The 27,994-nt window shown below is 34.5% G+C and overlaps 5 protein-coding genes and 2 pseudogenes across 7 annotated transcripts; 3 read left to right on the forward strand and 4 right to left on the reverse strand.

Annotated features, from left to right (window-relative positions):
* Nucleotides 1-255: 255 nt before the first annotated feature.
* LOC149491814 (uncharacterized) lies at nt 256-3,689 on the forward strand. 2 transcript variants are annotated; one of them, XM_012227472.4, is made up of 3 exons: nt 256-570; nt 961-1,058; nt 2,748-3,689. In XM_012227472.4, exons 1-3 carry the CDS (start codon nt 448-450, stop codon nt 3,313-3,315), a joined length of 789 nt encoding a protein of 262 aa, XP_012082862.1. In that variant the 5' UTR covers nt 256-447; the 3' UTR covers nt 3,316-3,689. The 2 variants fall into 2 exon arrangements, with proteins under 2 accessions (XP_012082862.1, XP_020538506.1); XM_020682847.2 differs by lacking the exons at nt 256-570; nt 961-1,058 and adding an exon at nt 1,065-2,413.
* A 525-nt stretch (nt 3,690-4,214) lies between these two features.
* Nucleotides 4,215-7,835, reverse strand: LOC105642598 (putative protein disulfide-isomerase A6). The gene is made up of 11 exons (XM_012227473.4): nt 7,596-7,835; nt 6,900-6,984; nt 6,647-6,744; nt 6,470-6,525; nt 5,875-5,992; nt 5,700-5,727; nt 5,513-5,604; nt 5,256-5,412; nt 5,054-5,178; nt 4,761-4,860; nt 4,215-4,499 (listed from the first exon to the last, which is right to left on the reverse strand). Exons 1-11 carry the CDS (start codon nt 7,748-7,750, stop codon nt 4,434-4,436), a joined length of 1,080 nt encoding a protein of 359 aa, XP_012082863.1. The 5' UTR covers nt 7,751-7,835; the 3' UTR covers nt 4,215-4,433.
* A 1,166-nt stretch (nt 7,836-9,001) lies between these two features.
* LOC149491815 (uncharacterized) lies at nt 9,002-13,977 on the reverse strand (annotated as a pseudogene).
* A 3,288-nt stretch (nt 13,978-17,265) lies between these two features.
* Nucleotides 17,266-20,329, reverse strand: LOC149491816 (uncharacterized). The gene is made up of 4 exons (XM_089717023.1): nt 20,060-20,329; nt 19,826-19,955; nt 18,072-18,480; nt 17,266-17,923 (listed from the first exon to the last, which is right to left on the reverse strand). Exons 1-4 carry the CDS (start codon nt 20,190-20,192, stop codon nt 17,615-17,617), a joined length of 981 nt encoding a protein of 326 aa, XP_089573149.1. The 5' UTR covers nt 20,193-20,329; the 3' UTR covers nt 17,266-17,614.
* Nucleotides 20,330-21,911: 1,582 nt separating this feature from the next.
* LOC149491817 (dnaJ protein ERDJ3B pseudogene) lies at nt 21,912-22,462 on the forward strand (annotated as a pseudogene).
* On the forward strand, nt 22,326-25,328 carry LOC149491818 (dnaJ protein ERDJ3B-like). Of its 2 annotated transcripts, XM_089717021.1 has the most exons (8): nt 22,326-22,458; nt 22,863-22,973; nt 23,722-23,838; nt 24,115-24,201; nt 24,448-24,507; nt 24,585-24,662; nt 24,776-24,847; nt 24,957-25,328. In XM_089717021.1, exons 2-8 carry the CDS (start codon nt 22,929-22,931, stop codon nt 25,113-25,115), a joined length of 618 nt encoding a protein of 205 aa, XP_089573147.1. In that variant the 5' UTR covers nt 22,326-22,458; nt 22,863-22,928; the 3' UTR covers nt 25,116-25,328. The 2 variants fall into 2 exon arrangements, with proteins under 2 accessions (XP_089573147.1, XP_089573146.1); XM_089717020.1 differs by lacking the exon at nt 22,326-22,458 and having other exon boundaries at nt 22,941-22,973.
* A 525-nt stretch (nt 25,329-25,853) lies between these two features.
* Nucleotides 25,854-27,970, reverse strand: LOC149491819 (transcription initiation factor TFIID subunit 13-like; the record flags this gene model as incomplete). The annotated part of the gene is given in 5 exon segments (XM_089717022.1): nt 25,854-26,217; nt 26,670-26,744; nt 26,830-26,889; nt 27,802-27,839; nt 27,922-27,970. Coding segments are annotated over 5 exon segments (333 nt in total), but the record flags the coding sequence as incomplete, so codon positions are not given.
* Between the last annotated feature and the right edge of the window lie 24 nt (nt 27,971-27,994).

Below are 27,994 nucleotides of genomic sequence, written 5' to 3' on the forward strand. Positions count from 1 at the left end.
TATTAGAAAAAGAAAAATAAAATAAAAATTATAATTTAATTACAGTAATTAAATTTTGTATAAGTTATAGGACGGAAGGGGAAATATAGTAATAAATAACCCTCTTTAGACACGTGTCAACAACTGCTGATGTATTTTTCTTTTTCTTTTTCTTTTTTTTTTGGTACATAATATCTGCTTGCTTGTGCATTTATCCTTCAGTTAAGAGACAACAGGGGGTCTGAGTTCCAAAGTGATACTTCTGTCACGAACTTACAATCTGGTGACTGTTGAACAAAACTCCTGGCGTTTTGGCTTTTTTCCGCGGTATCCAACGCGACAAGAACACAAAATTTCCTTGTCTTAATTATATATTAGATTGTGATTACTTTTTTGGTGTTAGCAACAAGATGAAATTATTGAATTTGATTTGCTTTTTAATCAAATAAGGAAAAAAAAAAAAGTAAAATGGGCTCGGATTCGAACTCAACACCGCCATCAACGGCGTCGCCAAATGGGAAGCGAAGTAGAGATCCCGAAGACGAGGTCTATCTCGACAATCTACATTCTCACAAGCGCTATCTAAGTGAGGTTTGTCCTTTATCTTTATCAGTCTCTTTTTTAGTTTAAGATTATATAATTTTCAATTCTTACTGATTTTCTTCTAATTTTGTGAGCTTTACTTTCATTTCTGAATTTTTTGTTCATGGGCAATATTGTTCTGGAGATTTGAACTAGGTTTTCTTAAAATGCTTTTACTTTTGTTTGTTGAACTTTACTTTGTTTTTCACTCTCGGTGAAGTTTTTTTTCCCCTTGTTATGATTTGGAATTTTGTTGTCTTGTTTTGATTTTTTATCAATTAAGTAGGAATAAAATGTTTCTTTATTCAATTAATTAAGAGATTTTACTATCAAGTTTATATTGCATAGATATTTGCATTTTGATCCTTTTTTTTGTCTAAATTTTGTTGTTTTCTGCAGATAATGGCATCTAGCTTGAATGGATTAACTGTTGGAGACCCACTTTCTGAAAATCTTATGGAATCTCCGGCAAGGTCTGAAGGCATGTTTTATGCCAGGTGAATTCTTGGTTTCACTTGAAAAAAACGTCATCTGGGAGATTGAAACCTTCTGCAGCATTTCTCCTATATTAAGAGTTTATTCTATTAATTAGTGAATCACGCAATGCACTTTCAATTCATGAAAATTTCTCATAATTTCTGGAAATGCTAATGTTTGGAGGGATCAGTGACAGTGGAATGCAAATGGTAATTTGCAGTGCTATAGCTTAATTTCTGGAGTACTGTTATATTACTACTCATCAGGTGATATAGCACTCATGGATTGTTTGTACTCCTTCAATGGCCAATCAACACAAGGCTGTAACTTTGTTTATCCGGTTATAACAGACTAATAGCTGCTTTTGTATTTCTTTCTGCAGTGAAAGGGGAATCTGATTTTAATCACATTTGAGGATTGGGAATCTGATTTTAATCACATTTGAGGATGCCAATTTACTCATTTGGGTTTTGTTCTAATCTATATCTGATAACTATGATATATTGGATCGTTTAGTTAGTTAAGCGTTTAACATAATCACCACATAGTTCTTAAGATAATCTCTGCTGTGAATCACTAGAAATATAGAAATTTTCTGTTCATTTGTTCTCCATTCTTGTAAAGGTGAGAAAACAAATTTGATCCTCAAGAAGTGCACTTACTAGGAGGGCTAACACCTCTTGGTTCGTGTTTATATATATATATATATATATATATATTGCAGCCCTAAAAATGACACAAAAGCTTCAAATGGTTTTAGATTGTTTAACAGTAGGTGTTGCCTTTTAGGCTAGGGTATCTAGTACCAGCAGGAAAGCTTCCCATACTTGATGCATCATGTTGTTGTGCACCGCAGGCAAACAATTTGTGGGAACAATTGCTCATACATGCACTTCTGGAACTCTATTATTGCACCTGCATTTACTTTTCATCATTGTTGCCTTTAGGAAGTATAAGGAGTAAGCCTTAGCAGCTTATTTTTCTTGTTTTGGAACCTCATTAACTCAGGCCCATAGACATTCACTGTACTTCTATATGTCATCCTATGTGCAGTATGAAATATAATTTGCTAATAAGGTCTGCTTATCTAGGTAATGTTGATTCATGAACGGCATAATATTTGAAAAACATTTGCTAAATTCCTGCTTTGTTCTGTAATTGTTGCCCTCAGTATATCGCTTCATGCTGGTTCCTAGCCTTTGCCAAAATTTCATTTGAATGAATGTGACTACTATGGAATTGTTTTGGCTTTAGAACTGATACGATAATGATGGCTTATCATGATATTAACTTCACTTTGTTATACAAGAGTTCTTTCCTGTGATTTTTCCAGAACCCATTCTTTTGGCAGCTCTTCAGTGGGAAAATTATTGTGGTATGAACTATTTTTAGGAAATATGTGAAGTTATAGAAAGTGTCATTTGAAACTCTATTAATCTGAAAAAAATTATATCATGTTGCAAAGTCTCCTTTTCTTTTTTGTAGTGTGCTTATACATGGGTGCAGTTTTCTGTCATAGTTTTGTCGTCGATTGCAAACACTACGCATAATTCTTTTATGTAGAAATGCTTGTTCTATATAATTTTTGTGGCATTATATTGTATTAAAAACATTGGTAAATAGTTCATTGTCATTTTAGTTATTGGAAAGCTCACTGTTTTTGTTTGATCCCTCACACTCGTTATGTTTCCTTAAATTTTACATTTCAGGGACGAAATGTCCTTGCAGTATTCACCAATGTCAGAAGACTCTGAAGATTCTAGGTTTTGCGAGACCCCCACAAATATTTGCTCATCCCAGCCTGATAGTCTGCCCACAAGTCCAGTCTCTCCCTATAGGTACCAAAGACCATTTGGTGGATTCTCTTGTGCTCCTTCTACCAGCTCATATCCAGCACATGGCTGCACTGTCAATAGCGTCACTTGCTCACAACCTCGCCAACGAGGTTCAGATTCTGAGGGTCGGTTCCCATCATCACCTAGTGATATTTGCCACTCAGCTGACTTGAGGAGGGCTGCACTCTTGCGATCTGTGCAGATGAGGACACAACCTCTTGGATCATCATCATTTGAATTGCCTTTTGGTTCAGGGCAGGAGCCTGTATCTAATATGGAAGCTGAAGAGCGACCATGCTCATATATGAAGTCCTTGGTTGATGACAGAGATTATCAGATTGATGACTGTTCTTCGATGAGTGCATCAGAACCTGAATTTAATGGTGGAAAATCATGCAGAGTGTTGAATATGAATATAAAAGGGGATGAAACTGGGAGTTAAACACACATTGGATCCACCTATCATACTTGCTGACCACATCTTGTAAGACTTTGCTTTTGCCATCCGTAACAGATTTTTTTTGTCCATTGAATTCACCCATATTTGTGAGTTTTGTATAAGGTCATTGTCTTTACTGCATGGAGAGAATGCTTGTGCGTTGCATACCTAGACGGTTTCATTGACCCAAAAAGGTTATCCGGATCTTACCATACACTGTAGCTTGCTAGTTGGTCAATCTTGTGATGTTGATGAGCTCCGACTAAGTTTAGGTTAGCGAAGTTGTAATTTGTAAATAAGCAATGTATACTGTTCAGTGTTATTCTTTTTGTCATACCCAAGCATATGCAAACAGTAGATTCAGCAGTTGTGTTTTACCTTCTTGTTGTTTCTGTTCGATCCTTTTTCCCGTCTTTGTAATAGAATAGATTCTAGGTGCCCGTGGAAGATTCTGTTTTGCCATTGTGTTTTAGGGGAATGAGCACCAATTTGTTTTATCCGGTGTCTACTATGGCTTTTGTTGTTTCACTTTCTACCTCATCAGTGAGAATGTGTTAATGGAAGTTCGTTGCATGAAATTTCATTATCACCACAACTTTGTCTACCACGGTTTTTGCCGTTCTAGTTTCTGCCTCATCAATGCGAATGTCAATGGAAGTTATTACAGGACGAACTGAAAATACAAATGCAATGATCATTTACTTTTAATGTGTTATTAATCAGAACAGTAATTTCATTGACCATGTTTCTTATCTCGATTCTATAATCATCATATGCACTAGCAACATTTTATCTGTCGGCACAAAGAAATACGCACCAAAAAAGTAAGCAGCAAGCAGAGAGTCGATTGGACAGTAATACGAAGGGCCGGGTTAGGAAAAGGCTCGTGAAATATCGTGGAGTTTATCTCGAAAATCGAATATCTGGTCATTTTGTTAAAAAAAGTACAGTGCACAGATTAAATAAGGCAATATAAAATAAATGCACTAGCTAGTTGAGGTTCTCAAAATGCTGTTTACTGTGTGAAGAAGCCTTGCTACAAGAATTTCGAAGTAAATGATGGACGATCGAAGAGAGGCTATTGGGGGAACCAAACCCCAGAAAACTGGAAGATCATAAGATCAAGCAAATGTCGCCAAGATATTCTTCTTGAGGGTGAGCTCATCCGCCTTTGCTGGGCTGATTGACTGCACAATTAATCAAGCAAATCAAAAAGGGCAAAGCAATCAATCAGCAAAATTATACATATTCAATACATATTTGCTTCAGTCCATGATAATAATAAAAAAAACACTATATATTGGATAGAATTCATCAAAAAGTATTGTACAACTATTTCTGAGCTCGATTGGAGAATTTTTGCCTCAATGTTGATATCTCAAAATGCTAGAAGGATAATTATTTAAACCAATACAACTCAACTGAGAAATTAGTCCTAATAATGTTACCTTTTCAAGTATGCGGTGCAGCCGCTCAATTTCCTTCTTGGCATAATCAGAACCTTTAGCCATACAGCTCTTAGCAACTTTCAAGTAAATCTTTCCATGCCTAAAAGAAACAGGGGAATATGGTCATACACTAGGTTAATAAGATATTTGATATGAAAGGTTGAGCGCTCGATCTACTATAGTTTTTAACAATAGTTTAACAAAATTTTTAGACATCATAAGAATAAGCAGTGAGGAAGCCACATAGTTCAATACAAAGCTTGAACAGAACAGCCCACACCATTAGTTACTACCTTGCACTGGAACCCTCTAATTTCTCAACTTCCTCTTCTATTCGGGAAAACACTGGTTTCTTTTCATCATTACCAGCTGCTACAAACTCTTTCACCAAAGCATCCAATGATTCAACTATGCCAGCCTGTCATTAGAAACTTAAATAATTTAAGCAAACAAAAAGAAAAAGTTGAACTTCCAGTGTCTAATGCAATAACTAACCTTTGAGGTAAGTTGTCCTTTTCCATCGCGACTGGTTCCACTCTTTTCATTAATGAAACTGACAAAGTCTTCTAAGTCTCTCCCAGCCTCATAGTCTTCCCCAGCTTTGTTGCCTTTTGGAAAGAATTTCAGTGTTGGGTACCCACTTACTCCATACCTGCACATAATATATAGACAATTAACACTGTTCCAATGAACAATTGATGTTGATAACCCTAGCATTAGATACATTAGATCATAAACTACGTGTCCCTTACTTTTCAGCTATATCCCTATATTTGTCAGCATCTAGATTGGCAATAACTACATCTTCCTCCAATTTAAATGCTGTGGCCACCTTTTCATATGTCTGCCAATACAAAACAAGATTTCAGGTCATTGCTTGTGTAAGATATCAACACAAAAATATGATACGAGTATGTGGATGGGGGATGTATCACGTACGGGAGCAAGACTCTTGCAATGGCCACACCTGGAAGAAGCAAAGTTCAAAAATCAATCAACAAAAGACACCACCAAATTAAGATGACATGAGAATTGAGAAATAATTAGAAGCTACTAAAAGCCATGATATTTCACTTATCCGAGTTGTCAATATATAAAGGCCAGACATGCTTACCATGGTGCATAAAACTCCACCAATACATCCTTGGTTTCATCCAAGACAACCTCATCAAAATTATCAGCTGTCAGCACCACAACATTGGATGGGACTGCAGCTATCTTCACATTGGTCCCTGTAAAGAGTATATATGATCTGATCAGGCACTTATAATTTACTTTTTTCTTCCAGTATACAAGTATTTTAAGCAGATAGCCTTAAACTGCAATACAATAATGGTGAAGCATGAAATTGGAAGATATCCACCAGTTTTTTCTTAGATATAATCAGCTTAGAGGGAACAGAGAATAGCCCCTGGGAAGCACATTATCTGAAGAAATTCTGGCCAAGCATCACAATACCATTGAATGAAGGGGATTTCATGCAATTAAGAAACAAAAGAAGACACCTGAAAAAGATGAAGAACAAGAAGCCATAGAAGGCCTCACCTCCAACTCAACTCTCTGCACTCTTACAGAAAGAGGGATTTAATTGCATAACATCTAAGTTATCTAGACAACAAATGCTCCAGTGATCACAATAACAAATAAACAAGTCCACAAAATATAAATTTCCTCTTATTAACTTATTTTTGAAAAGCAAAGATCATTACCTCCTTCATTATTCACAAACTCAGCAAGTGATTCTGCAGTACGTGGCCCTTCATACCTATCAATACCATAGAATCATGTTTATCACTTTTCATATAGTCAATATAACTAAAAAGAAAGACAAATAATTGAAGCATCCCCATATTCTTTCTGCTATTATGTAGTTTAGTTATTCTCACTTTTTGGGCTCCAGAGATCCTTTAGGAAACCATTGAATTGTTGGGTATCCAGACACCCCATATTTACTGCATAGGCTCTTGTGCTCATCACAGTCCACCTACATGCATCAAGATTGTGCCAAATTAGCAGATAATAACGTGCCAAATTAGTAAATATGATAACAATGTTTGCATAAGCACTTATAAAGGGAATAGTACATTTACACAACACAAGATAAAAACAATCATTAAGTATCAATAATAAAGAGCTTACTTTTCCAATCAAAACAGACTTTGACTTCTTAAAGCTTGATCCAAGTTTCTCATACTCAGGAGCGAGCTTTTTACAATGTCCACACCTGTTACATCGAACGTTGTCCAAATACAGTCCACACTTATCAGGAACTTAGTAGCACATTTAAGAATCCTCATTCTCGCAACAAAGATGTACAAATAAAGACATCATTCAAACTCAAATGGCATGGCAAAAATCTCACAAAATGTCCACTTAAAGCCTTGAAACAACTTCCTATAGGTCTTAAAACGCACAAAAAAAAAAAAAAAAAAAACGTTTTCTCATATATACTACAATCCTAAAGTTGAACATGACCCATTAAAATTGAAAATTGTTTATCTCATAATTTCCCTGAATTACTTAATCTCAAGGCATAAATCAGCTTAGACAGCTCAGGAAACGATCTCATAATTCCATTTCTATTAGTATCCCTTCATGAAATGATGATATCAAATGCATACGGGCTCATAACTAAAAGTAAAATCAAATACAAACTAGCTAAAGAAGTTTCGCAGTCATTGACTAGCAAGGTTAAACAGATCTATAGATCAATTAACTAAGGTAGCTGATCGGCATGTGAAACCATCAATCTTAACTTGTATTCAACAAGTGAAATCGGCTATGGAAACCAAAATCAGAACAAAGATTTGTAAGAATGAGTGATAAAAATTTTACCAAGGAGCATAGAATTCGACAAGAGCGCCTCTGTCTTGACCAACTTCCTTCTCGAAGTTATCTTCTGTGAGCACAAGGACGTCGTCTGCTAGAGCTGATACGGCAAACAAGGCTAAGGTCCCCAAAGCTAACCAGATCTGCGTGTACTTCTCCATTACTTTCTTTTCCTCTTCTTTCCACACTCTGTTTCTCTCTTTTTCTTTCTCCGCTAAAAAAATCAAAAGTCGAATTTCTAGACGAGAGATGAGACAAGTTACGGTGAGGACGCCTCTATTATTTACTATGGGCTCTACCGTCGATGTGTCTACGCGGCGTAATCTGATTTGTCAGAATTCGTAATTTTTGGTGTGCTTTTGCGCGTGGAGGTCAGTGGTCTTCCGTGTCGTTGCTGAGTGACGTTTTTATGATGATGTGGCTATCGGTGAGAGTCCACGTCCCTCAATGCTTTTTTATTTAAAAAAATATCTTAAATTTGTTTTTTTGGGTCGGATCAAACGATGACTACTGGGCCACTAAAACTGGACAATTCGAACTTGAGTTGTTATGATTACGAATCATATTAGTTTCTGCAACAGCTTTTAAAGGTAGTTGTTCTTCACACCATTGGTTGGGCGTTACTTCCTGAAATTAACAGCTATTAAATCAATATATGGCGGTGTTGAAACTGGACTACTCCTCTAAGCAGTACGCAATTTAATTAATCACGTGTTAAAAATTAATTAATTTATTTATTAAATAATAAATTTGGTATAAGAATAAAATGAATCAAGCTATTCTCTTCAAAAAAAAAAAAAAAAAAGAATCAAGCTATACTTAAATTTCTCGACTCTCTTTATATAAATTTAACTTATTTTAAATCAAGATGAAACTCGAATAATTTGAATAATGGGTTGAATGAAGTTTGAATATTATGATTTTCAATTCAAATGCTTCACGAATATAATCAAAATATTTAAATATCATATAATTATAAATAATATTTTACATTTCACATATAATCTATAAACTAGGTTTTCGGCATCTCAATCAAGGAAATTGAATATCACCGTTCAGAACTGAAAACTGCTACCTGACAATTTCCCAATAGAGAGAAACAACAAAAAGCAACTTTGCCCCATTTACTGGTTTACAGTTTCTGAAAATCTGCTTCTTAAAACAAACTGCAACAACTGGATGTTGATTCTTCAATTTATTACTTTAAACAACACATTCCATTAGCTTCCATTTCATTTACGATGTTTTTTCCATGTTATTTGAAGTAGCCTGTCATTTCTCAAAGGACTCGTAATTCATTTAACACGAAGAGCAGGACAGTTACTGTTTTCAAGATTCCTGAAATGAGATGACCATGACATCCGAAGGATTGAGCCAGGCCCAGCCATAAAATTGTTTTTATGACAAATATCTTCAAAAATATTCAATAAAATTGAAAGGAATTGTATAAATCAATGTTTCTACAAAATTCAACTCAATTGTCGTTTACAAACCCATAACTGTTTATTTGGGATCATCTCCCAGCAACAAATATTAGATTTGATGCAACAAGATACCAACAAGGAAAGATAATTTAACTTGAAGGGAATGATGCTACTTACAAAGAAGTGTAGTCAAATTCCAATTGACAAATGGAGATCCATATTAAGGGCGCTCCTTGAGAGATCCCCTAGAATTAAAAACAAAATAAATCAACTAATGTAGCAATATGGATTAAGTAACCAGTAAATGAAAAGTATTTATGAAAAATTCTCATAGTTTGGCAAGTAATGAATTAAAAATAAAAAAAATAAAAAAAAATAAAAAAAGAAAGAAAGAAAACAAACACCCATCATAGTAGTAGAGGGTGGAATGTGAAGCACCAAAAAACCAAAATTAAAAAAACAAAAATGCTGTAAATCTAGACCATAAAGTGTTCAGAAAACAAACTCAAGAAATGAACTGCAAACACCAGATAAGCAGAATAGACAGTAAACTAAGAAAATATTGCTAAGACATCATCTCCAAATTGATCTCTGTTTTCCACCATAACGAAATTTATTTTCAACAATAATAATAGGCTATAATAATTGGACTTATCTCTAAATTTTAGTGGTACAAGAATCTTCTTTTTCAGTGATTGTGCTAAAGCAAGTAAAAGTGATAGATATGGAAATTAAGCCACCTCAGAAACCAGAACAATCTCATAACCTGACATTCCACACCACAGAAAAGGCAATCTCCTATGTGCTAGGTGGCACTCCCTAGAATACCATATTATTTTTTTCACCCAATTTCAATACCACAAATACACCCTTCCCCCCAAAAAAAGACCAAAGATGGAGAAGAAAGAGGAGTTCTATAAACCTACTTGGAAGCATAGCATTGAAGATGTGATATTAGCATTATCAATATTCCTCAAATGTCTTCTTCACTCCTGGAAAAAGAGTAAAAATATAAGTAAAGAAAAGGGCAGCGTGTTGTCTGGATCAGCTAATTTATTTTCTGTAAATCATAGAAATACTATCATTTTTCATGTATCCTCACTAACCATTAATTGAGTGATCATTGATCATCAAGAATGAAGATACAAAAGCATCTTTGTGGTTATCTTGGAGACCATAACTTGCACCAGGAAAGTAAAGAGGCTGTTTCAACCAATACGCACAGCAACCCTACACCATGCCATGCAATTTGAATCATTTATGTGAAGGGCTAGCATTTGATGCTTATGTCATAAAGTTATCTGGATATGAAATATACTTAGTAAAATTAGAATGGATGTTAACTGGTTTCATGACGTGCAACGTCAGCAAATAGCCATCTAGTTATAATGGAATAAATGTAATTTGTAATGCGAAGCGATAGACTGCAAAGACCTTTACATAGTGATGGTCCACTAAATCATAGTCCTAGGAGCATTTATCTTTAATATCAATCCTGCATTTGATTTCAAATTATATAGTGAAATACAAAAGTAAAATGTAGAAATACGTATCTCAAAATGTCAGAATGCTCAAAACTTGAATGCAGAGAAACACAGATTGCACAGGATTGGATATTGATAGTCTTATCATGGATCTCTACACATTTTAAGGAAGGAGTTTAAGTTCTATAAACATATTCTGGCAGTGAAATGTCTATGAAGTGGTTTCACTTGAAACCATAGGCAATACAAATGAAGAAATTTTTGAATGAAGGAGAAAAACATACAGATATTGGACTTACAGACAGATTTTTCACCTGGATTTAATGGACTTAGTTACCCCACAAGTATCTACAGAAGAAAACAATGGCGTTTAATCTCCATCAAAATATTTGCAGACTGCCAAATGCACGCACGATGGATGCAACCTGTACTTCTGATATCTGTTTTGGTAATTCACAAGTTTTAGGTTCTATACCAGCCACCATTATTTAAAGTCCTTCTGAAACTGCACCTTCCTGGCTTTTAAAATACCACGCTCTAAAATAGACATCGTACAAGCATCAGGAAAAATCCCTTTCTCAGACATTTGATTAAGCAAGTTGTCAGCCCTATCCACATCTCCCCTACTAAAACAACCAGATAGAAGAGCCGTGTATGTTACTGTATCAGGTTGTAGTCCTTCATCTATCATTTGATCAAATAGGCATATGGCATCCTCAAGGTTATTTGCCTTGCAACGTCCATCAATCAAAACTGTATAACAAACAGTATCCAGCTTGATCCCCATATTCTTCATTTGTGTCAAAACAATTGAAGCATCAATGCATTTTCATTGCCTTCCTTTTGACTTTCTGAGGAACCTACCATCCTTATATGTGCTTTTTGGTGAGCATCAAGCAAAACTGTGAAAGTAACTAAATCAGGTTTAATTCCTCTTTTTCTCATATCACGGAAAAGATCATGGGCTTCCTGTAAGCAATTCATCCTGCAGTAACTATTTATCATTATTGTGTAGGTAATGATATCAGGGATCAACCCTCTCCTGGATAAAATGTCATAAACTGATTGTGCCTTTCTCACATCTCCAGCCTGACATAAAGCAGCAATTATTTTACCAAACATGACATTGCTGGGTTCCTGTTTGAGAGCCAACATTGTTTCTAGCAACATAAGGATTTTGACATTATCCCCTTCCTCACACAGGTTTTTTAGAAGATTATAGCAGCAACTTCTCTTAACTAAATTTCCCTGTCTTGAAAGTTTAAAGAAAAGTTCAAAAGCCTCAGTAGTATGGTTAGCCTTACAGAATCCATTTATCATAGCAGCATAAGTATCTAAATTTTTATCCTCTATGCTATTGAAAAATTCTTCAGCTTCTTTCACTTTGCCTCCAATACACAAACTTTCAACTATAACATTGTGCATAACAGCATTAGGTTTCAGATTCTGTGTCTCCATAAAATCCAAAAGGTAAAATGCCTGAATTGCATGGCCTTGTCTACAAAATCCACTAGCAAGTACAGTGTAAGTGACAATATCTGGCTCAATACCCATTTCTCTCATTTCTTCAAATACCCTAAAAGCATCATCCAAATTTCCTTGGCAACAATAACCGTTAATTAGAGTTGTATAATGCATAATATCCATATCCATTTGCTGGCCCTTCATTTCATCTAGCAATGCTACAGCTTTTTCTAGTTTCCCAAGTTTGCACAAAGCATCAACTACAATGTTGTACGAAACCTCATCTATAAATATGCCTAAGTCCTTAAATTGATTAAATTGATCCACCACTTCAAGATGCATGCCCATTTCAGACAAGGAGTGAAGAATTGATCCAATAACCTCACAATTTATTTTGATATTCTTAGATATCATGTCATCGAGGATAGCATATGCTTTTAGCAAATTCCTATCTTTACAAAACCCACGAATCAGTTCACTGTAGGAATGCATATCAGGAACCACACCTTCTTTTTCCATTTCAAGCAAGACACTTTCAGCTTTGTCCAATTTCATCTCATTGCAAAACCCACGAATTGCAACAGTATAAGCATACTCATCTATAGGGACGTTAGCTGCTTTCCATGCTTTAAGCACCTGATAGCCCAATTCGGATTTCTGATTCACACAAAGTCCTTCTATATAAGCCGTATAAGCTAAAGCATTGGAAGTCGCACCATGCTGCTCCATATCCTTAAGTACATACATAGCCTCTTCCAAACTACCCTTCATACAAAGAGCCCTTATTACAATAGCATAGGTATAATCATTAGGGCTCAAACCCAACCTCTTCAACTGTTGAAAAATGGCAAGTGCCATATCGAATTTCCTATTCTCAATCAGTCTATTCATAAGGAAATTACAGGTAAATATTCTAGGCACGAATCCACGCCTTCCCGTCTGAAACAATGCATCAGTAGCCTCATCAAACATACCAGCACTAACATATGACTTAACCACCGCATCATATACTTTAAATAGAAACAAAGAGTGTTGCTTAGCATCATCAGCACCGCTATTGCAAAGCGTATCAAGCAAGCATGAAATATCAAAAGAACTGTCACTGTCATTGCTAGAAAACAAATAAGATCCAGGAAAATTAAATGGAGGTTCTTTTGAAGACCTCCATCACAAAGAATTCTAATAATGGCAGCATAAGTAGAGACATCATGTTTAAAGCCTAAGTCTTTCAATTGGCAAAAGAAAGAGAACGCTTGATGAGGTAGTTTTTTAAGGCTATATAAGATATCAGCAACCTGAAAAGCATCTAATGGTAGTAGCTGTTGTTGCTGCCATTTTGGTTCAGTGACGCCATCGTTAGTGGTGGTGGTGGCGGCGGTCAAGTGGGCAAGCGTTGACAGGAATTTGCGTTTGAAGTGAAAGACTGCAACGGAGTTGTGCTTAATACTGAGTAGTTTTGTATTGAAATTAGAGAGTAACCTGGTAGATAAAACCCACATGGAAGTTGATATCTTCTCATTTGAAACAGAGATGGAAAACAGAGAGCGGAGGATTCAATTCGAATAAAAGAAGGTGTTTTGTCTAGGGTTTTAAAGGGTGTTTTTAGATATCAGAATAAAAAAGTATAAATGTGGACCCCATAACTTAGCTAACCCAAATTTAGTTCTATCAAAACGACACCGCATAACCAGAGAAATAAAATTTCCGTGTCCCCTTCTCTTCGGTCTTTACTCTTCTCTGCTCTCGCTCAAAGCCTACTCTCTGCAGCCCGCATCCACAAATATGAAAGCAGTGGCATGCACCCAGAAATATTAATTGAGTGTAATCGCAAAGGGATCTAATTAATTAACAAAGTAGCTATTCTCTAATGCAAGCCCTAAGCATTCTTTATCCATTTTCAAGGCTTTGTATACTGCATCAGCTAATTAGAATCCAGGATTCTATGGTCCAAGAAACTAATCGAATATCTAAGGACACAAACATTCTGAAGAGAAAGAAACAATTCATCAAACAAGAAGAGGAAAATATAAAATGGGTTCCAAAAAAACAACATATTAGAACAAACAAACACACATACCTGATCTTGCTATCCAAATCATGGCCGCAAAAAGAGCAACTTATGCTTCAAATTCTGTTTTCGTGTTAAATATGGTATCGATTTCTTTGTTGCCAATTGCCGCTGTGAATGTGTTTTTCATCAACCCAAAACTCATTTCTTGCACCTAGACAATGAATCTAAAACATCTACAACTTTTCTTGCTTCTACTATTATTGGCCGGTTACCGCTCCTAGATACTGCAGATTCTTCAATAGACAAAAAAAAAAAAAAAATTAATTAAGAGAGAAAGAACAAGATTTGATAAAGAAAGAAGGTCCAGGGCAGAGACGGTGAGATCGAGATAGGAGAAGGGGACGGTTAATGTTTGTTTTCCTTTCCTCTATGCGGCGTCGTATGGGAAATTGATTGTGCTTGGGCCAAGTAACCCAAGGTCAATTGTGGAACCTAATTTTTTAAGGGAAAATAATTAACTTATGTCCGAGGCTTGATTAAACTAACTAAGTCATTCAGCACTTTGATAATATTAATTAACGGTTTCCAAGGTGTAACTCTATCAAACCATTTAGTCCTTTCAACTATTTTCTCTAAATTTTCCCTTAAAACCTTTAAAAAAGACTAAAATATCCTGAAAGTTAACAAGGGTAAATAATTAATTCATCTTTTGAAGTTTTGACCAAACTAACTAAGCTATTTTTTTCAGTTTAACAATATTAATTAATGATCTCCGAGATTTATCTATGTCAAACTATTTGGCTCATTTTTTCCAGATTTTCCATTATAAACCTTTAAAAAAAAAGACTAAAATACGCTAATATTTAAGAAGAAAAGACTAAATACTCTATGTTACAATTTTCAGTTGTCGTAGGAGGAAAACGAAGAGTCTGGTATAAATTATTTTGTCTAGACAATGATGGTTTTGGAATTTTCTTTTACATATTTTTTTAGCTTGATTTTTTTAAGATATCAAAATTTTTTGCACTTTTTCGCATTTGTCGGGTGAATATATATATATATATATATACCTATATATGAGGAAATTAAATCCGAATGAAAACTGCACGGAGCCAAATGGCTCCATATAAATCATCATCTAAGAACTAACGAATCTCTTGGTCCTGTGAATATTTCTAGATGTATGTTTCCCTCACTCGATTGGGATTGTTCATAGACGTTCATTAATGATTTAAATGCAGAAATCTTAAAAAATCAATTAGATGCTTTTTCATATTTGTTCTCGTCCTGAAGGCAGGTATGCTACATATGATTTATTGTGGTCGCTAATTGGGAGAAGTGGTCATTTCCTCACCAAAATGTTTCCCTTGGGTTGGAATTTTGTTAGCTAATAAATTTTTGGAGCAAAATGTATACTCCAAGAATTTAATTTTCTGATTATTTGAATAAAAATTGGGTATACATTCTTCTTAAATTACGTGGAGCCTACATTTATATAAGTTGTGGAAAGAAAATTTGTATATTTTTTCATATGCAACAAGCATACATAAATAAAATTGCGACATTACGAAAAATAAAATAAAATGAAAATCTTCATACGCTTTCACAAAAGTGTTGTCAACGTGTCCACTAAAATATCCAAAGAAACGAAGAACCAGTTGTATGGTGATTAGCTCAGCTTCTAATATAAGTAGGTTTTATTTAATTTATTTGTCCTATTATCTTAGTAATATGGTACTTATATCACATTTCTAGCCAGTGCGCTCTCTTCATGAGTGGCTAGGCCAGGTTTGCCTATGGACGGCACATACTGGCAATCCCGACCGTTGCAAAACGCACGCGACCTTTATGATTTATGAATGACAGAACCATTAGTTCGTTTTCATCATCATTATTATTATTATTATTATTGAAAGGAAGTTCGTTTTCATTAATTACTGTCACGTAATTAAATTAAGAGCATTGACTTGTTATTTTTTTATTGTATGAAAGTAGCAAGAGTCAATTATTTTGCTATATGTAGTATACCACATGTCGCATTCAAATAAAAAGACCATGCTTTTTTTCTAAATAGCTAAATAATGCATATATGATTTAATAATATATTTAAATTTAGATTTTTCTCTTTTAATATTAAAATAAGGTTAATTTAATTAATAAACTTAAAGAAAATTAATCAGGGTTTAATTTCATTGATTTATAATAATAACAGTAAATATCGAATACATTATCAATAGAAATGATAATGTTTTTTTTAGGAAAGAAATAATAATGTGTTTTTAAATAATTAATTAGAAAAAAAAAAAAAGTCTTGGATGATGATACGTCACTGTGTACGCTGGCTTCCAGACTCTTAGGTGCAAATTTGCAACGTGAATTGTTGCAGGTCGTTGAGATATTTAAAATGTAGTGAAGGAATTAATGTATGTATGGAACTACATATATACTTTTTAATATTTCACATAGCATATATAATTAATTCTTGAATTTTTATAAAAAAAATTCTAAACTTTAGAAACCGATCTTATAATATTTTAATTTACTTTTTGTAATAATCTTACAGTTTTTTTATAACAAAAGTAATAATTTTTACTAGTTTTTGGTTTTATAATGATTAATGCAACTTTTGCAACAATAAATTTTTAACTATTAAATAGAGGTTTCGATCTAATTTTACAAGTTGAAATGTTTAATAGGTCAAATGAAGTGTTTAATAAGTCCAGCTTTATAAATTGAAGTACTCAATATATTAAAGTAAAAATTGAGAGTACAAAATTTTCCGTGAAAAGTATAAGAGTGAATTTATATATTGAATACTCATAAAAAATGTGAAAAGAGACACAAGCCACACATTAACATTTATACATCAAGCTTGAAATTGAATTTTATTAATTGACGTCCCATATAATAATACTACTGTAATAAATAATTTAGTTCTATTTAATTAATATCCCAATTAATATGTGTATGTATTGAGAGTGAGAGATCGATGATGAAAAATAAATCAATCATTTTCCCAAACGTATGTCTTTTCTCTCTCTTCTACAGACTTCTTATAACATAATGAATTGACTAATCAATACATCAAATTAATGTGATACACAATGCGTATAATTTAATATCAGTCTTCTCATTTATGTAAAAAGTGAAAATTTCAAATTTAAATCATTTCGACCATAAAAATTTCGTTAATTTGGAGAGCCACATGAGAAATCTTTAATGATTTGTTACATATTGAATTGTGGCCGGAAAAAAAAGATGAAAAGAAATTCAAAAGTAATATATTGAGGAGATTTTAAAAAATTCAATATTTATAAATAAACATTCAACCATATCACCGTTCATATATTTTATTTTATATGATAATTAGCATTGGACATTCTCTAAACCAAGCTCTCTTATTATTATAGTCTCTCTACAGCAAACATTAACGTTACAAAACTACAATTGCACACATTTGACACTTCTACAGACTGTAAAAAGAAAACATACTCTCAGATATTGTGTACTGCTATGCTAACAAGTAAAGACGTGCTCCTCTTGGATTAGCGAACAATAATGGAAACCCAGATATTAATTGTCTCAACGATATCAACTTTTTCTGCAAATTCAATCAAGAAAGAAGCCAACTAGCGATCACATTTATGTTGCCATACCCATATGCTGCACTTGCTGTCCTTTATCATCTCCTTCCCAGCAGTCATTATCACTGTCCCAGAGTGAACATATTACATTATTTTCTTGCATAATTTCTTCCCAGCTCCAATCAAACCTGTAATCTTCAAAACATGAAGCCATTGAAGAACTAGAGTATAAATCATAGGTGTCATCACTACATGACTTAGTAGAATTACCAAATTCTCCTTCACTACTAGTTTTGTAATTTGGACTACTCAGAACCTCAGTCATCTCATTTCCCCTCTCCTCCTTCGTAGTTAGGGTTTCCAGCAACTCGTTTGTATAATATCATCATCGCAAAACAACATTTCTGCATCAAACCCTAACTGATTTTCTTGTAATAATTTTTCAGCTTCTATGCTTTTTCTTTGCTTGAATCCAAAATTAACCCTTCTATGGATTCTCGACATGGATAACTCACAAGATCCGTTTCGTCCTTGTCTTCTACTACTACTAACTGGTCCAGAATCAAAGTGTCTGTCTGGTGGGATAGGTGTTTGTGGCATTGGGTTGCAAAGAAGCAGCAGCAGCAGTAGCGAGCAGCAGGAGGAGCTTCTTTATTATTACTGTTATTATTATTATTGTTGTTATTGTTATTATTTGCGTGTCGTTTGTTATTCTTGAATGAGCATCTACTTTTTTTACTACCTCCTGGTTTACTGTTGCTTGCAATATTGCTATGGCTGATCTTAGCTTTATCAATTATCGGCTGTAGACGCTCATTTCCAAGTCTCCTAAAGATGTGGACTTTCCTACTCAAATGAGAATTCCAATAGTTCTTTATCTCGTTGTCTGTTCTTCCTGGCAAGTGGCTGGCTATCAAAGACCATCTGCGAAAGAAGAATGACACAGATGGATTAATTATTACCATTAGATGTGATTAAATAATAATAATAAAAAAAAAACATTTCTTAACACAGTAAAACAATGAGTCAATGACTAGTGAAGATTAAATGAAATTTGACAGCAACTGCTAAAAGCAGGAAGAGACCGGTAACGACAGTCAGAGTCATCACCGGTCAGCAGAAAAAAGAGCAGACATTTAAATACTGACGCCAGTAGTACGTACTGACATCAGTAAGTTAAGTGATTAGTAAATGGGTAAGAAAGGGATGAGATTCATTCATTATTATTGTCTTTTTCCCCTGATAGGTAGGCTAAACATAATAATATAGACATATATACGCTTTTTTATGAAAAATTTTATATTACCTTTAATTTTTATTTTAACATGTAGTTTAGAATAATTTTGTATTACCTTTAATTTTTATTTATTTTAACCTATAGTTTAGAATTCATAAAGTTAGGCCTATTTAATACTTCAACAACTAAAATCTTGAGTTTTGAGATTATTATAAATATCAAAAAAATTTGTAGTACTATAAAAGTTTGCAATAAAAGGTACAAATATGAAATTATGTATTTAGAACAAAGGAAATAAATAAAAAAAAGCTTATGCTTAAATACCGATCACATGATTAGACTACGAAAAATAATATTTAAATTAAATATAATTATCTTTCGTTGCATCATATTATAACAAATTTGTATTGATAAATGACAAATAGTATATTTCATGTCACATTTACATGAGATTTTTAGATATACACTTATTATTACACATATATTGACCTAGTAGATAAGTATATTCATTTATGCTACTGAAGAATAAATCTAACAAGCATAAAAAGACTAGCCAGTGACAATTAAGGAGTGTAAATCACATGCTGCAAGTTAAAAAGAATTAACTCTTTCACAAGAAAATGATTAAAAAAGCTGTTGTCAATGCTAGGCAGTCTGTCATCAATGAGCTGCTCCCTTCCAAACCGCACCAACTATTTTGGGAGGCGGGGCAGGAATATTAAAGTAAAAGAACAGAAAGAAAGAGAAAGGAAGAGAAAGAAAAACTTGACAAAATGTTTATAGTACACGTTTTTCTTTTCTTTTTTTTTTAAAAAAAAAAAAAAAGCATTGGAGTCCTTTATCAAACGGCATTATGAGTTTTAACTTTCATTCTTTATATAATTAATTGTTTATGGGCTGATCCGACACCGACAAAGAATAGTTATGTTTTCGTGACATGAACACGGACCTAAATACTTTACAGATAAATTAATAAAAAGAAATAATGTGCTCCTTAGAAAGAAAAAAAAAAAACTTGTAAGTTTTACTAACCTATTTCCCAGAGAAGCATGTAGCTTGAAAATAATTTCTTCCTCTTGAGGAGTAATGTTTCCTCTTTTCAAGTCAGCTCTCAAATAGTTAATCCATCTTAGTCTGCAACTTTTTCCACATCTCAATAACCCTTTTCAAACACACAAGGGAAAAAGATGGTACATTACATTTTAGGAAAGAGACAACTTAATTTAGCAACTATTAATTATAATTCTTTTTAGCTTAGTTAATTACCTGCATTCTTAGGCAGAGATCTCCATGACCCTTCCCCATTAGCTTCAATATACTTGGTCAATTTCTCATCCTCCTCCGCCGTCCACCGCCCCCTCTTCAGCCCTACCTTTTCACAGCAAGGTGCCCTTCCCATTCTCTGCTTCTGACTCTATTCAACTGAGGTTCAGATATGTAATACACGAAACTTTGTCGTTTTATATATTTGAAATTGAAAGAGGGTAGCTGTGTGCGTAGAAAGTAAGTTGATTTAGAATAGAGCACTGTCTGTGTATTAGTAGTAACATATAACACATATATGTATATATACACACACACACACACACAGAGCGTACGGTCTTTGTGGAGCCCTTGATGGACTATGTGGCTGTTGATTTAGCCACGTGAGTCTAAAGAAACGAAACAGTCGTGGCATCTCTACCGTCCAGAGCTCCTGATGGGAGTTGCATCTCCCACGTTCTTGCATGTACATCTCCTCTTTTCGTATTACACAGAATTCTTCCTTTTTGTCTTTTTTCTGGAAAAACCCAAAATCCCTGAACTTTACCTACTTTTCTCCTTTAAGTCCCTATTTTTTCGCTTGCAACACAGTGACAGTAAATTCTAAATTTTATATAACAGTAATTAAATAAGAGAAGAATTAGATAGTAATTATCTGCAGAAAACCTACTTTTCTACTGAGATTTATTTGATACAAGCAAAAGAAGTATCAGAACATATCTAATTAAAAGAGAAACTATTGCAAGAAATACAAAAACAAAAATGTCAAATTTCGAAACATAAGCTTTGCTTACAGCTATAATGATGATGACATGTCCTTTTAGTTGATAAAAGAAAAACCTTAATCCTCTTTTGTGGAATTAATAAAATTCATCAAGATAATTTCTCTACTACATGTGAATGATTGGGTAAGATAATAAAATTCATCAAGATAATTTGTGAGTACGAGTCTTATATACTAAATAAATTATTGATAAGAGGTTAAAATCTATGAAAATAAAGTTGGACAGAACTTACTTGGATTTTCACGAATTAATTATAAAAAGTTAACGGTATCTAAACAGCTTGATAATTTTTCACCCTTATAATTTGATATTTGAATGAATAAATCGTATTAAATAATCTGCACATTAATGAACAATAGTTCTGGGTTCTAGTTTGTTCTGTTTTGCTTCTTCTTGGGTGCAAGCAGTAAATTTGGTCTGTCATTCATTGATGAGCGGAATAGTTTCCACTCTATGTTAGATGGATGGAAATGATTCCGGAAAAGGTTGCGGTCGCACGGAAAGGTTTCCTTGCAGCATAGAGATGGAATTCAAAATCCAATGTTGGGCTTTACCTAAAACAATAAACGGGCTTCGAAACAAAATACGATCTCAGGCTCGTAGCCTAAAATGGTGTGGGTTGGATTGGTCCATTATCAAGCCCATATAGCAGATCAAGCAGATACGACGACCGTTTAGATTACGGAACACTTCGGCAAAGCGATTACCTACGTGGCTTATACTGATTGGTTGGAACAACCTCAAATGTGTTGTGATTGGTTGATTTCAACAAGAACACGTTGCAAAAGTTAGTCTCTGGTCAAGTCATCGGTGCCCTTCCCATTTGGTGTTTAACTCCTCGGCCAGCGTGACAGCTTCCAGTTTCAGTTATCTGGTTTCTGCCCAAAGCCGAACGCAACGAAAAATTAGAAAGGCAAGAACAAAGCCCGACAAGAGAAAGTGTTGGTTCCATATAGAAACGCGAAAGCTGAACATTTAAGTGTAATTAGTGGAGAGAAAAGTTCTCATAACAAATCGTTTTAGGTTTTGAGATTTGGAGAGATCCAACTCTCTCCTGATTTTAATCTTCAATGGCGCTTCTTCGAGGAGCAAAGCTGTTGTTTCTATTATGCGCGCTGTCATACGTTATCATCGCCATTGCAGGGTAAGCGACCTTCTCTATACATTTGCTTTTTTTTTTTATTATTATTATTATTATGTACGTCTTATTATTACTAATGCTAATATAATATTTCTGCAGAAAAAGCTATTACGATATATTGCAAGTGCCGAAGGCAGCATCGGATGATCAGATCAAGAGAGCGTATAGAAAGTTGGCATTGAAGTATCACCCTGATAAGAATCCGGGAAATGAAGAGGCTAACAAGCGATTTGCCGAGATTAACAACGGTAAGTCAATAATCTTCAATTTCGTGTACTAGGCATTTCTTTCAATTAATAATGATGAGTTGAGGATTTATTTTGGTTAATTATCTCATTGTCAGCGTATGAGGTGTTATCCGACGGCGAGAAGAGGAATATTTATGATAAGTATGGAGAGGAAGGACTTAAGCAGCATATGGCTAGCGGAGGGAGAGGTGGAGGAATGGGGATGAACATTAATGACCTTTTCAGAGAGTAAGTCGTGCTTCAATTCATTACTGTTATTTTTATTTATTTAATTTCGAAAATTGCGTTATCCAGCTTATGCATTTCTAAGACTGATATTTCAAATCAAAATAATTCCAACTTAACAGAAATTATTAGATTCTTCGTACAGCTCCGATAGTTGATGCCTTCAGATTTAATGGATTGATTCTGGTAAAAATTTGGCTTCTTTATAATCCTAAAACAAGAAAAAAAAAAAAAAAAAAAAACATGAGGGAATATGGATAAGATGCTGTGTATTCACCTTTATAATGTTAGGAATAAAATGTTTTCCTTTGGAGAAATTCCTAGGTCGTATTTTGCATGCACAAGCATTTTAATTATTGTGATAGGTTGTAGAAAATTATTTAATCTAACTAAATGTTATTTTTTAGTTTTTTTGGCGGAGGTCAAACGGAGGAGGAGAGAGAATCGTAAAGGGTGATGATGTAATTGTCGAAATGGATGCGACATTAGAAGACTTGTACATGGGTGGCTCACTGAAGGTGAGGATCGTTATATTTACTTTGATTCTTCTCGTTGTACACAGGCCCACTTCTTATTAGCAGATAACATCTGTTGTAGCCTATTTTATGGGAACTTTTGTCTGTATCTTTAGACGAACACTAATATCCCAAACCATCTCACCACAAAAGGAAAACCGGTAAAGAATAAGCTGGAAAAGTTAAACAAGTTAATTAATTGAAAGGAAGGGAAATTCTATCTTTGCATGAGGTGTGAACGGATTATCATTTGGAAGGTTTAGAAAAGGGCATCCCTATCGAATGAGCCTACCCAGTCTTCTAGGAGTTGACAAATGGCATCTATTGAATATAGCCTTCCCCTTGCTTTTACATAAAAGATTGTCTGTGCAACTTGAGGCTCATAGTTTTTTCATGATTCAAGAAGGAGCAACTTTACCTTTACACCAAGGTTAGCCCTCAATTAACCAACCAGCTGTTAGCAAATTGAAGCAGCTTGTTTTGAATGGTATCAGACAGATCAATGTGTATAGTTCTAAGCCTCTAGGATAAAATCTTAGATTAAAACTGTAGCAGTTGTTTAGTTTTGTTATTTTTTATATCTTTACATTGCAGAACTTGCAGGCTGTTCTTTTGTTTAGTCTACCATGTGACACTAGAGAAAATGGAATTTATTTTGCAATGGAGACTTCTTTCTTTCTTCTCCCCCCCCCCCCCCCCTTTTTTTTTTTGTGGGTATATTGATAAGCGTTACCTTTATGTGGATTCTCAGGTTTGGAGGGAGAAAAATGTTATTAAGCCAGCCCCTGGTAAAAGACGCTGTAACTGTAGAAATGAAGTCTATCATAAGCAAATTGGTCCAGGGATGTTTCAGCAGATGACAGAACAGGTATACCATTGCTTGAACAAAATTGTTGAAAATCTGATGAATCTCCTTCTCTGTTCATTTCATAATATAAGAGGCAAAAATGTTGATGGAAATACATAATTGAATTGCAACATTTTCTTGCCTCCTTGCTTTCACTCACTGCATTGCTTCGAGCAGGTTGGCCTTTTTGCTTTGGTTGGTTTCTTTGACCGTCATCATAGCATCAACCACTATTACTTCTGAGGCTGCTTCTTAATTCTTTCTAGATTTATTATGTTTTCTGTTGTTTTCTTTCAGGTCTGTGAACAATGCCAAAATGTCAAATTTGAGCGGGAGGGATATTTTATCACAGTTGACATTGAGAAAGGCATGGAAGATGGACAAGTAAGCTCAGTCACCTGATTTAACATGCTTAAAAAACACATTGATGTTTTTTTCTTTCTTTGGTTTACATGCATTTGAATCTCCATTTCAATTACCTGTTTATTGCCATAACCAATTGCTGCCTATCTGACTGTGGAAGTCCTTTGTTGCATGATGAAGCGTTTCTTAACTAATACCTAAAATTGTGTGAGGATCATCCGTATGACTTTTGCAGATTTTAAAATAATGTTCCCATGCACATTGCAGGAGGTGGTTTTCTATGAAGATGGTGAGCCAGTAATAGATGGGGAGCCGGGAGATTTGAAGGTTAGTGTTTAATAATCACTTCTAATGGTGATATGCATCATTCACTTTCATACTAACACTTATCGAACTTCTGGCAGTTCCGGATCCGTACAGCACCTCATGATCGTTTTAGAAGGGAAGGCAATGACTTGCACACAACTGTGACCATAACACTGGTAATTTCATTCGCATGGCACATATATTGTACCTCCCTTTTTGTTTTTGTTATGCAAGTATTGCAAGGTTTGATTCTTCATGTAGTTAATTTCTTTATTAAAATTCTTGACAGGTTCAAGCACTTGTTGGCTTTGAGAAGACTATTAAACACCTTGACGAACATTTAGTGGAGATCGGCACAAAGGTCAGTGTCACACATTTCTGTCTCACTTACCTATAATAATTATCCTGATAAATGATTTGATGAACTGCAAACGTCTGAAACAACAATAACATGTGTGAGCTATGTTCAGGGAATAACTAAACCCAAGGAAGTTAGAAAGTTCAAAGGGGAAGGAATGCCATTGCATTTTAGCACGAAGAAAGGCGATCTTTATGTCACGTACGAGGTTCTTTTTCCCATGTCACTAACTGAGGATCAAAAGACGAAGATCAAAGCAATTCTTGGCTAGGGTATAGAATTAAATTATTTTCTTGGGTTCCAAAATGTTCCCATTGTAACATTAGGTTATATAGAAATCCATAAAGATGTTGAGGCTTTTGTTTTCAGTCATCCTCGCTAAGTAGCAACATACAAGTTGGACCTCTTTTTCCAGCCTTACTTGAGCTATATCTTCCTTGTTCTTCTTTTAAGGAAATATCAATCATTTGATGCGCAGTAAGAACTGAAATCAGAAGAAACCAACCAGTTTTGGTCTTTTTGGCTGATCATGCAAAATTAATGCTATATTGAATGGTCCATTAACATAGATTTTTTTTTTTTTTTTGGCCTTTTCGGTTACATGGTATTATCAATTTATTTATAATAATTATACTCCTGATGTAAGTTATTTAAATTCAACTTCTAAAACTGTTGTTTAAATATTGTATCATATTTTAACTCCTGATGCTTCATAGAAACGGGTCACACGGTAAGATGCCTTGCAGAACCTAGTTGACGTATTGACAAATGCATCCATTAGCAATCAACATCGAGGCCAATCATTACTAGTTCCATGCTTCATGGCTTCGACTTTCCAAGTTTTAGTTGACATGGGAGTTGGCATCTCTAGCTATAACCAAATTTGGTATTGACACACGTAATGTAAGTGGATATCAAAATCAATAGCACATCCCATTTTACAACCAAGCTCCACAACTTCTAGATCTGAAAAGCTCAAGCAATACGCAGACGGTAAGAAAAACTTCCATTTCAAATGTCAAGGGGAATTGGAGATTGCTCATCACAAAAGTTTTCATGGCCTTGAAAATAATTTGTCATATGCATTTATCCGAGCTTTCATTTAGAGGATTGCCAATAAAAGAGACCTTTAATAAACAATTTTTCAAAATACTATTTCCTCATTGGCTGTGAATACAAGGCAATCTTACCACTAGTGAAAACGAAGACTAGTAACTAATAAAATATAAAGTTAAGTTGCAAAGTTGACATGTTCTCCTACATCACTCGATTGATGCAAGTTTTTCCTCATCCACTTCAAAAGCTTTCCTTGCTTGTTTCAACTCCTCTTGCATAGATAGAAGTTCAGTACAGCGGTTAAGTTTTGGCAGGTCCTGCAAGGACCGAGATCAATTTCTAGTTCAGAGCAAGACTAAACATACATCTACCAAGAACCAAAAAAGAAACACTTGAATGTGGAAGATGACAAATGAAAGATGTCCAAGTTGCAGACATTCATTAGAGCTCTTTTGCATTATAGCTGTTAATAACAAATTTCATGCACTCATCTTAGTGTGTGATGTGTGAAAGTATTAAGATTTAGCTAGCATTCGGGGATCCTACAAGGTTTAATCAAATCATGGTTCCCAAAACTCCATTCCCCTTTGCGTCTTCTTCATACACCAAAATAGAGACAATGTTTACTTATTAGTGTTGAAATAGGAAAGCTGTTGGCATATGTAGCTAACATTCAACAACTCATAAATCTGGAGGGTAAAACAGGAAGAAAGATTTAAGCAAATTCAGAAGCAAACGTGAAGATAAAAGACTTCATCGTTCAAAATACCTTGCGAATTAAGTACAGAAAATCCTCAACTAAGAGCTTTCCCCTTTTTGATCCTATGTCTTGTGCTTTATGCGCCTGCATAAAGTTAGCAGACAGATAAACACCCATAATGCTGCATTGGTTGAAGTGATCATACCTACTAACCTAAAAGACTGCTTACCAAATCAGTAACATACTCCACAACAATATCCTCCACAAGTGCCACAGTTTCTGGAAGAGGCTGATTATCCCAAAAAAAAAAAAAGTCATAAGCATATTGACAATATACCAACCAATCTAACATGCAAAAACTAGGCAACATTTTGACCAACATGTTTAATGGCGATAATGAGAGAATTGCTTGTTGATCATAGAAAAGATAAATAATAAGAGATTTGCTTGCAGCAGGTAAGTGTTGGCCTTATAAGCTCCTCATAAAAAGATAATATACTTCTAAGCGTACTGGTGATTTGGTGTTATTACCTCAAAAATAAGAATTCCATCCTATTGGCTTGAGTTTGATATTACCCCAAACGCAAGAATTATTAGGACTTGAGCAGCGATCAATATGCATATATGTCAGCGGTGTTAACTTGCTTTTCAAGATTTCAAAGGTTTTTCAGCTAATTTGGAATCTTAAAGGTGTACATGGGCATATCTATGTCTAACAATATCACTTCGGGTGCAAGCAAGAGTCGAGTACTTCTTGGAACCATATTAACTAAAATGGATTGAGAAGGGAAAAAAGATTCTATATGATCATAATCATCCAACAAATGCTTATGCGCTCATCTAAAATTTTTGATAAACAAACAAACAAAATCATTATCTAATGACTCATTGATGGACTTCCCCCCTACATAGATTGAAATTGAGTTCCCATGAGATTTCAGCAAGAATCTGGCAAGATACTTGGAGCAAACTCAACTCTGTTTGGTTGCTGTTAATTGATATGGAACTCTGATGATTGATAATGCAGATATGCTGACCAGAGATAAAAGAGAGTGATATAGAAAGAGGCGCAAGACATAAATGAAACAGATATTATGCTTGTAGCGATGGTATATAATACTAAATTGCAATGGACAAATTTTAATTGCAGAGGGCATTGTCCCTGTCATTGTAAGATATGCAAAGTTATGGTATCACTTACATTAGGGTCATCTCCAAAACCATACATCATGTGCTGCACTGTAGCATCCATCCAAAATATGAGGAAAAATTAGCTCTAAATCCAAGGGAAAACTTGCACAAAAGTTATTCATTCACTTACAGTCTTTCTGAAAGACTCCTCTCTTTCGCTTAAATGAAGTTTCAGAAGGCTGCGAGGTTCCAACTTTTGATTT

This window comes from Jatropha curcas, unplaced genomic scaffold (assembly GCF_041381405.1).
Source record: "Jatropha curcas cultivar XTBG-Jc1 unplaced genomic scaffold, XTBG_Jcur_1.0 HiC_scaffold_534_pilon, whole genome shotgun sequence".
NCBI classification, from domain to species: Eukaryota; Viridiplantae; Streptophyta; class Magnoliopsida; order Malpighiales; family Euphorbiaceae; genus Jatropha; species Jatropha curcas.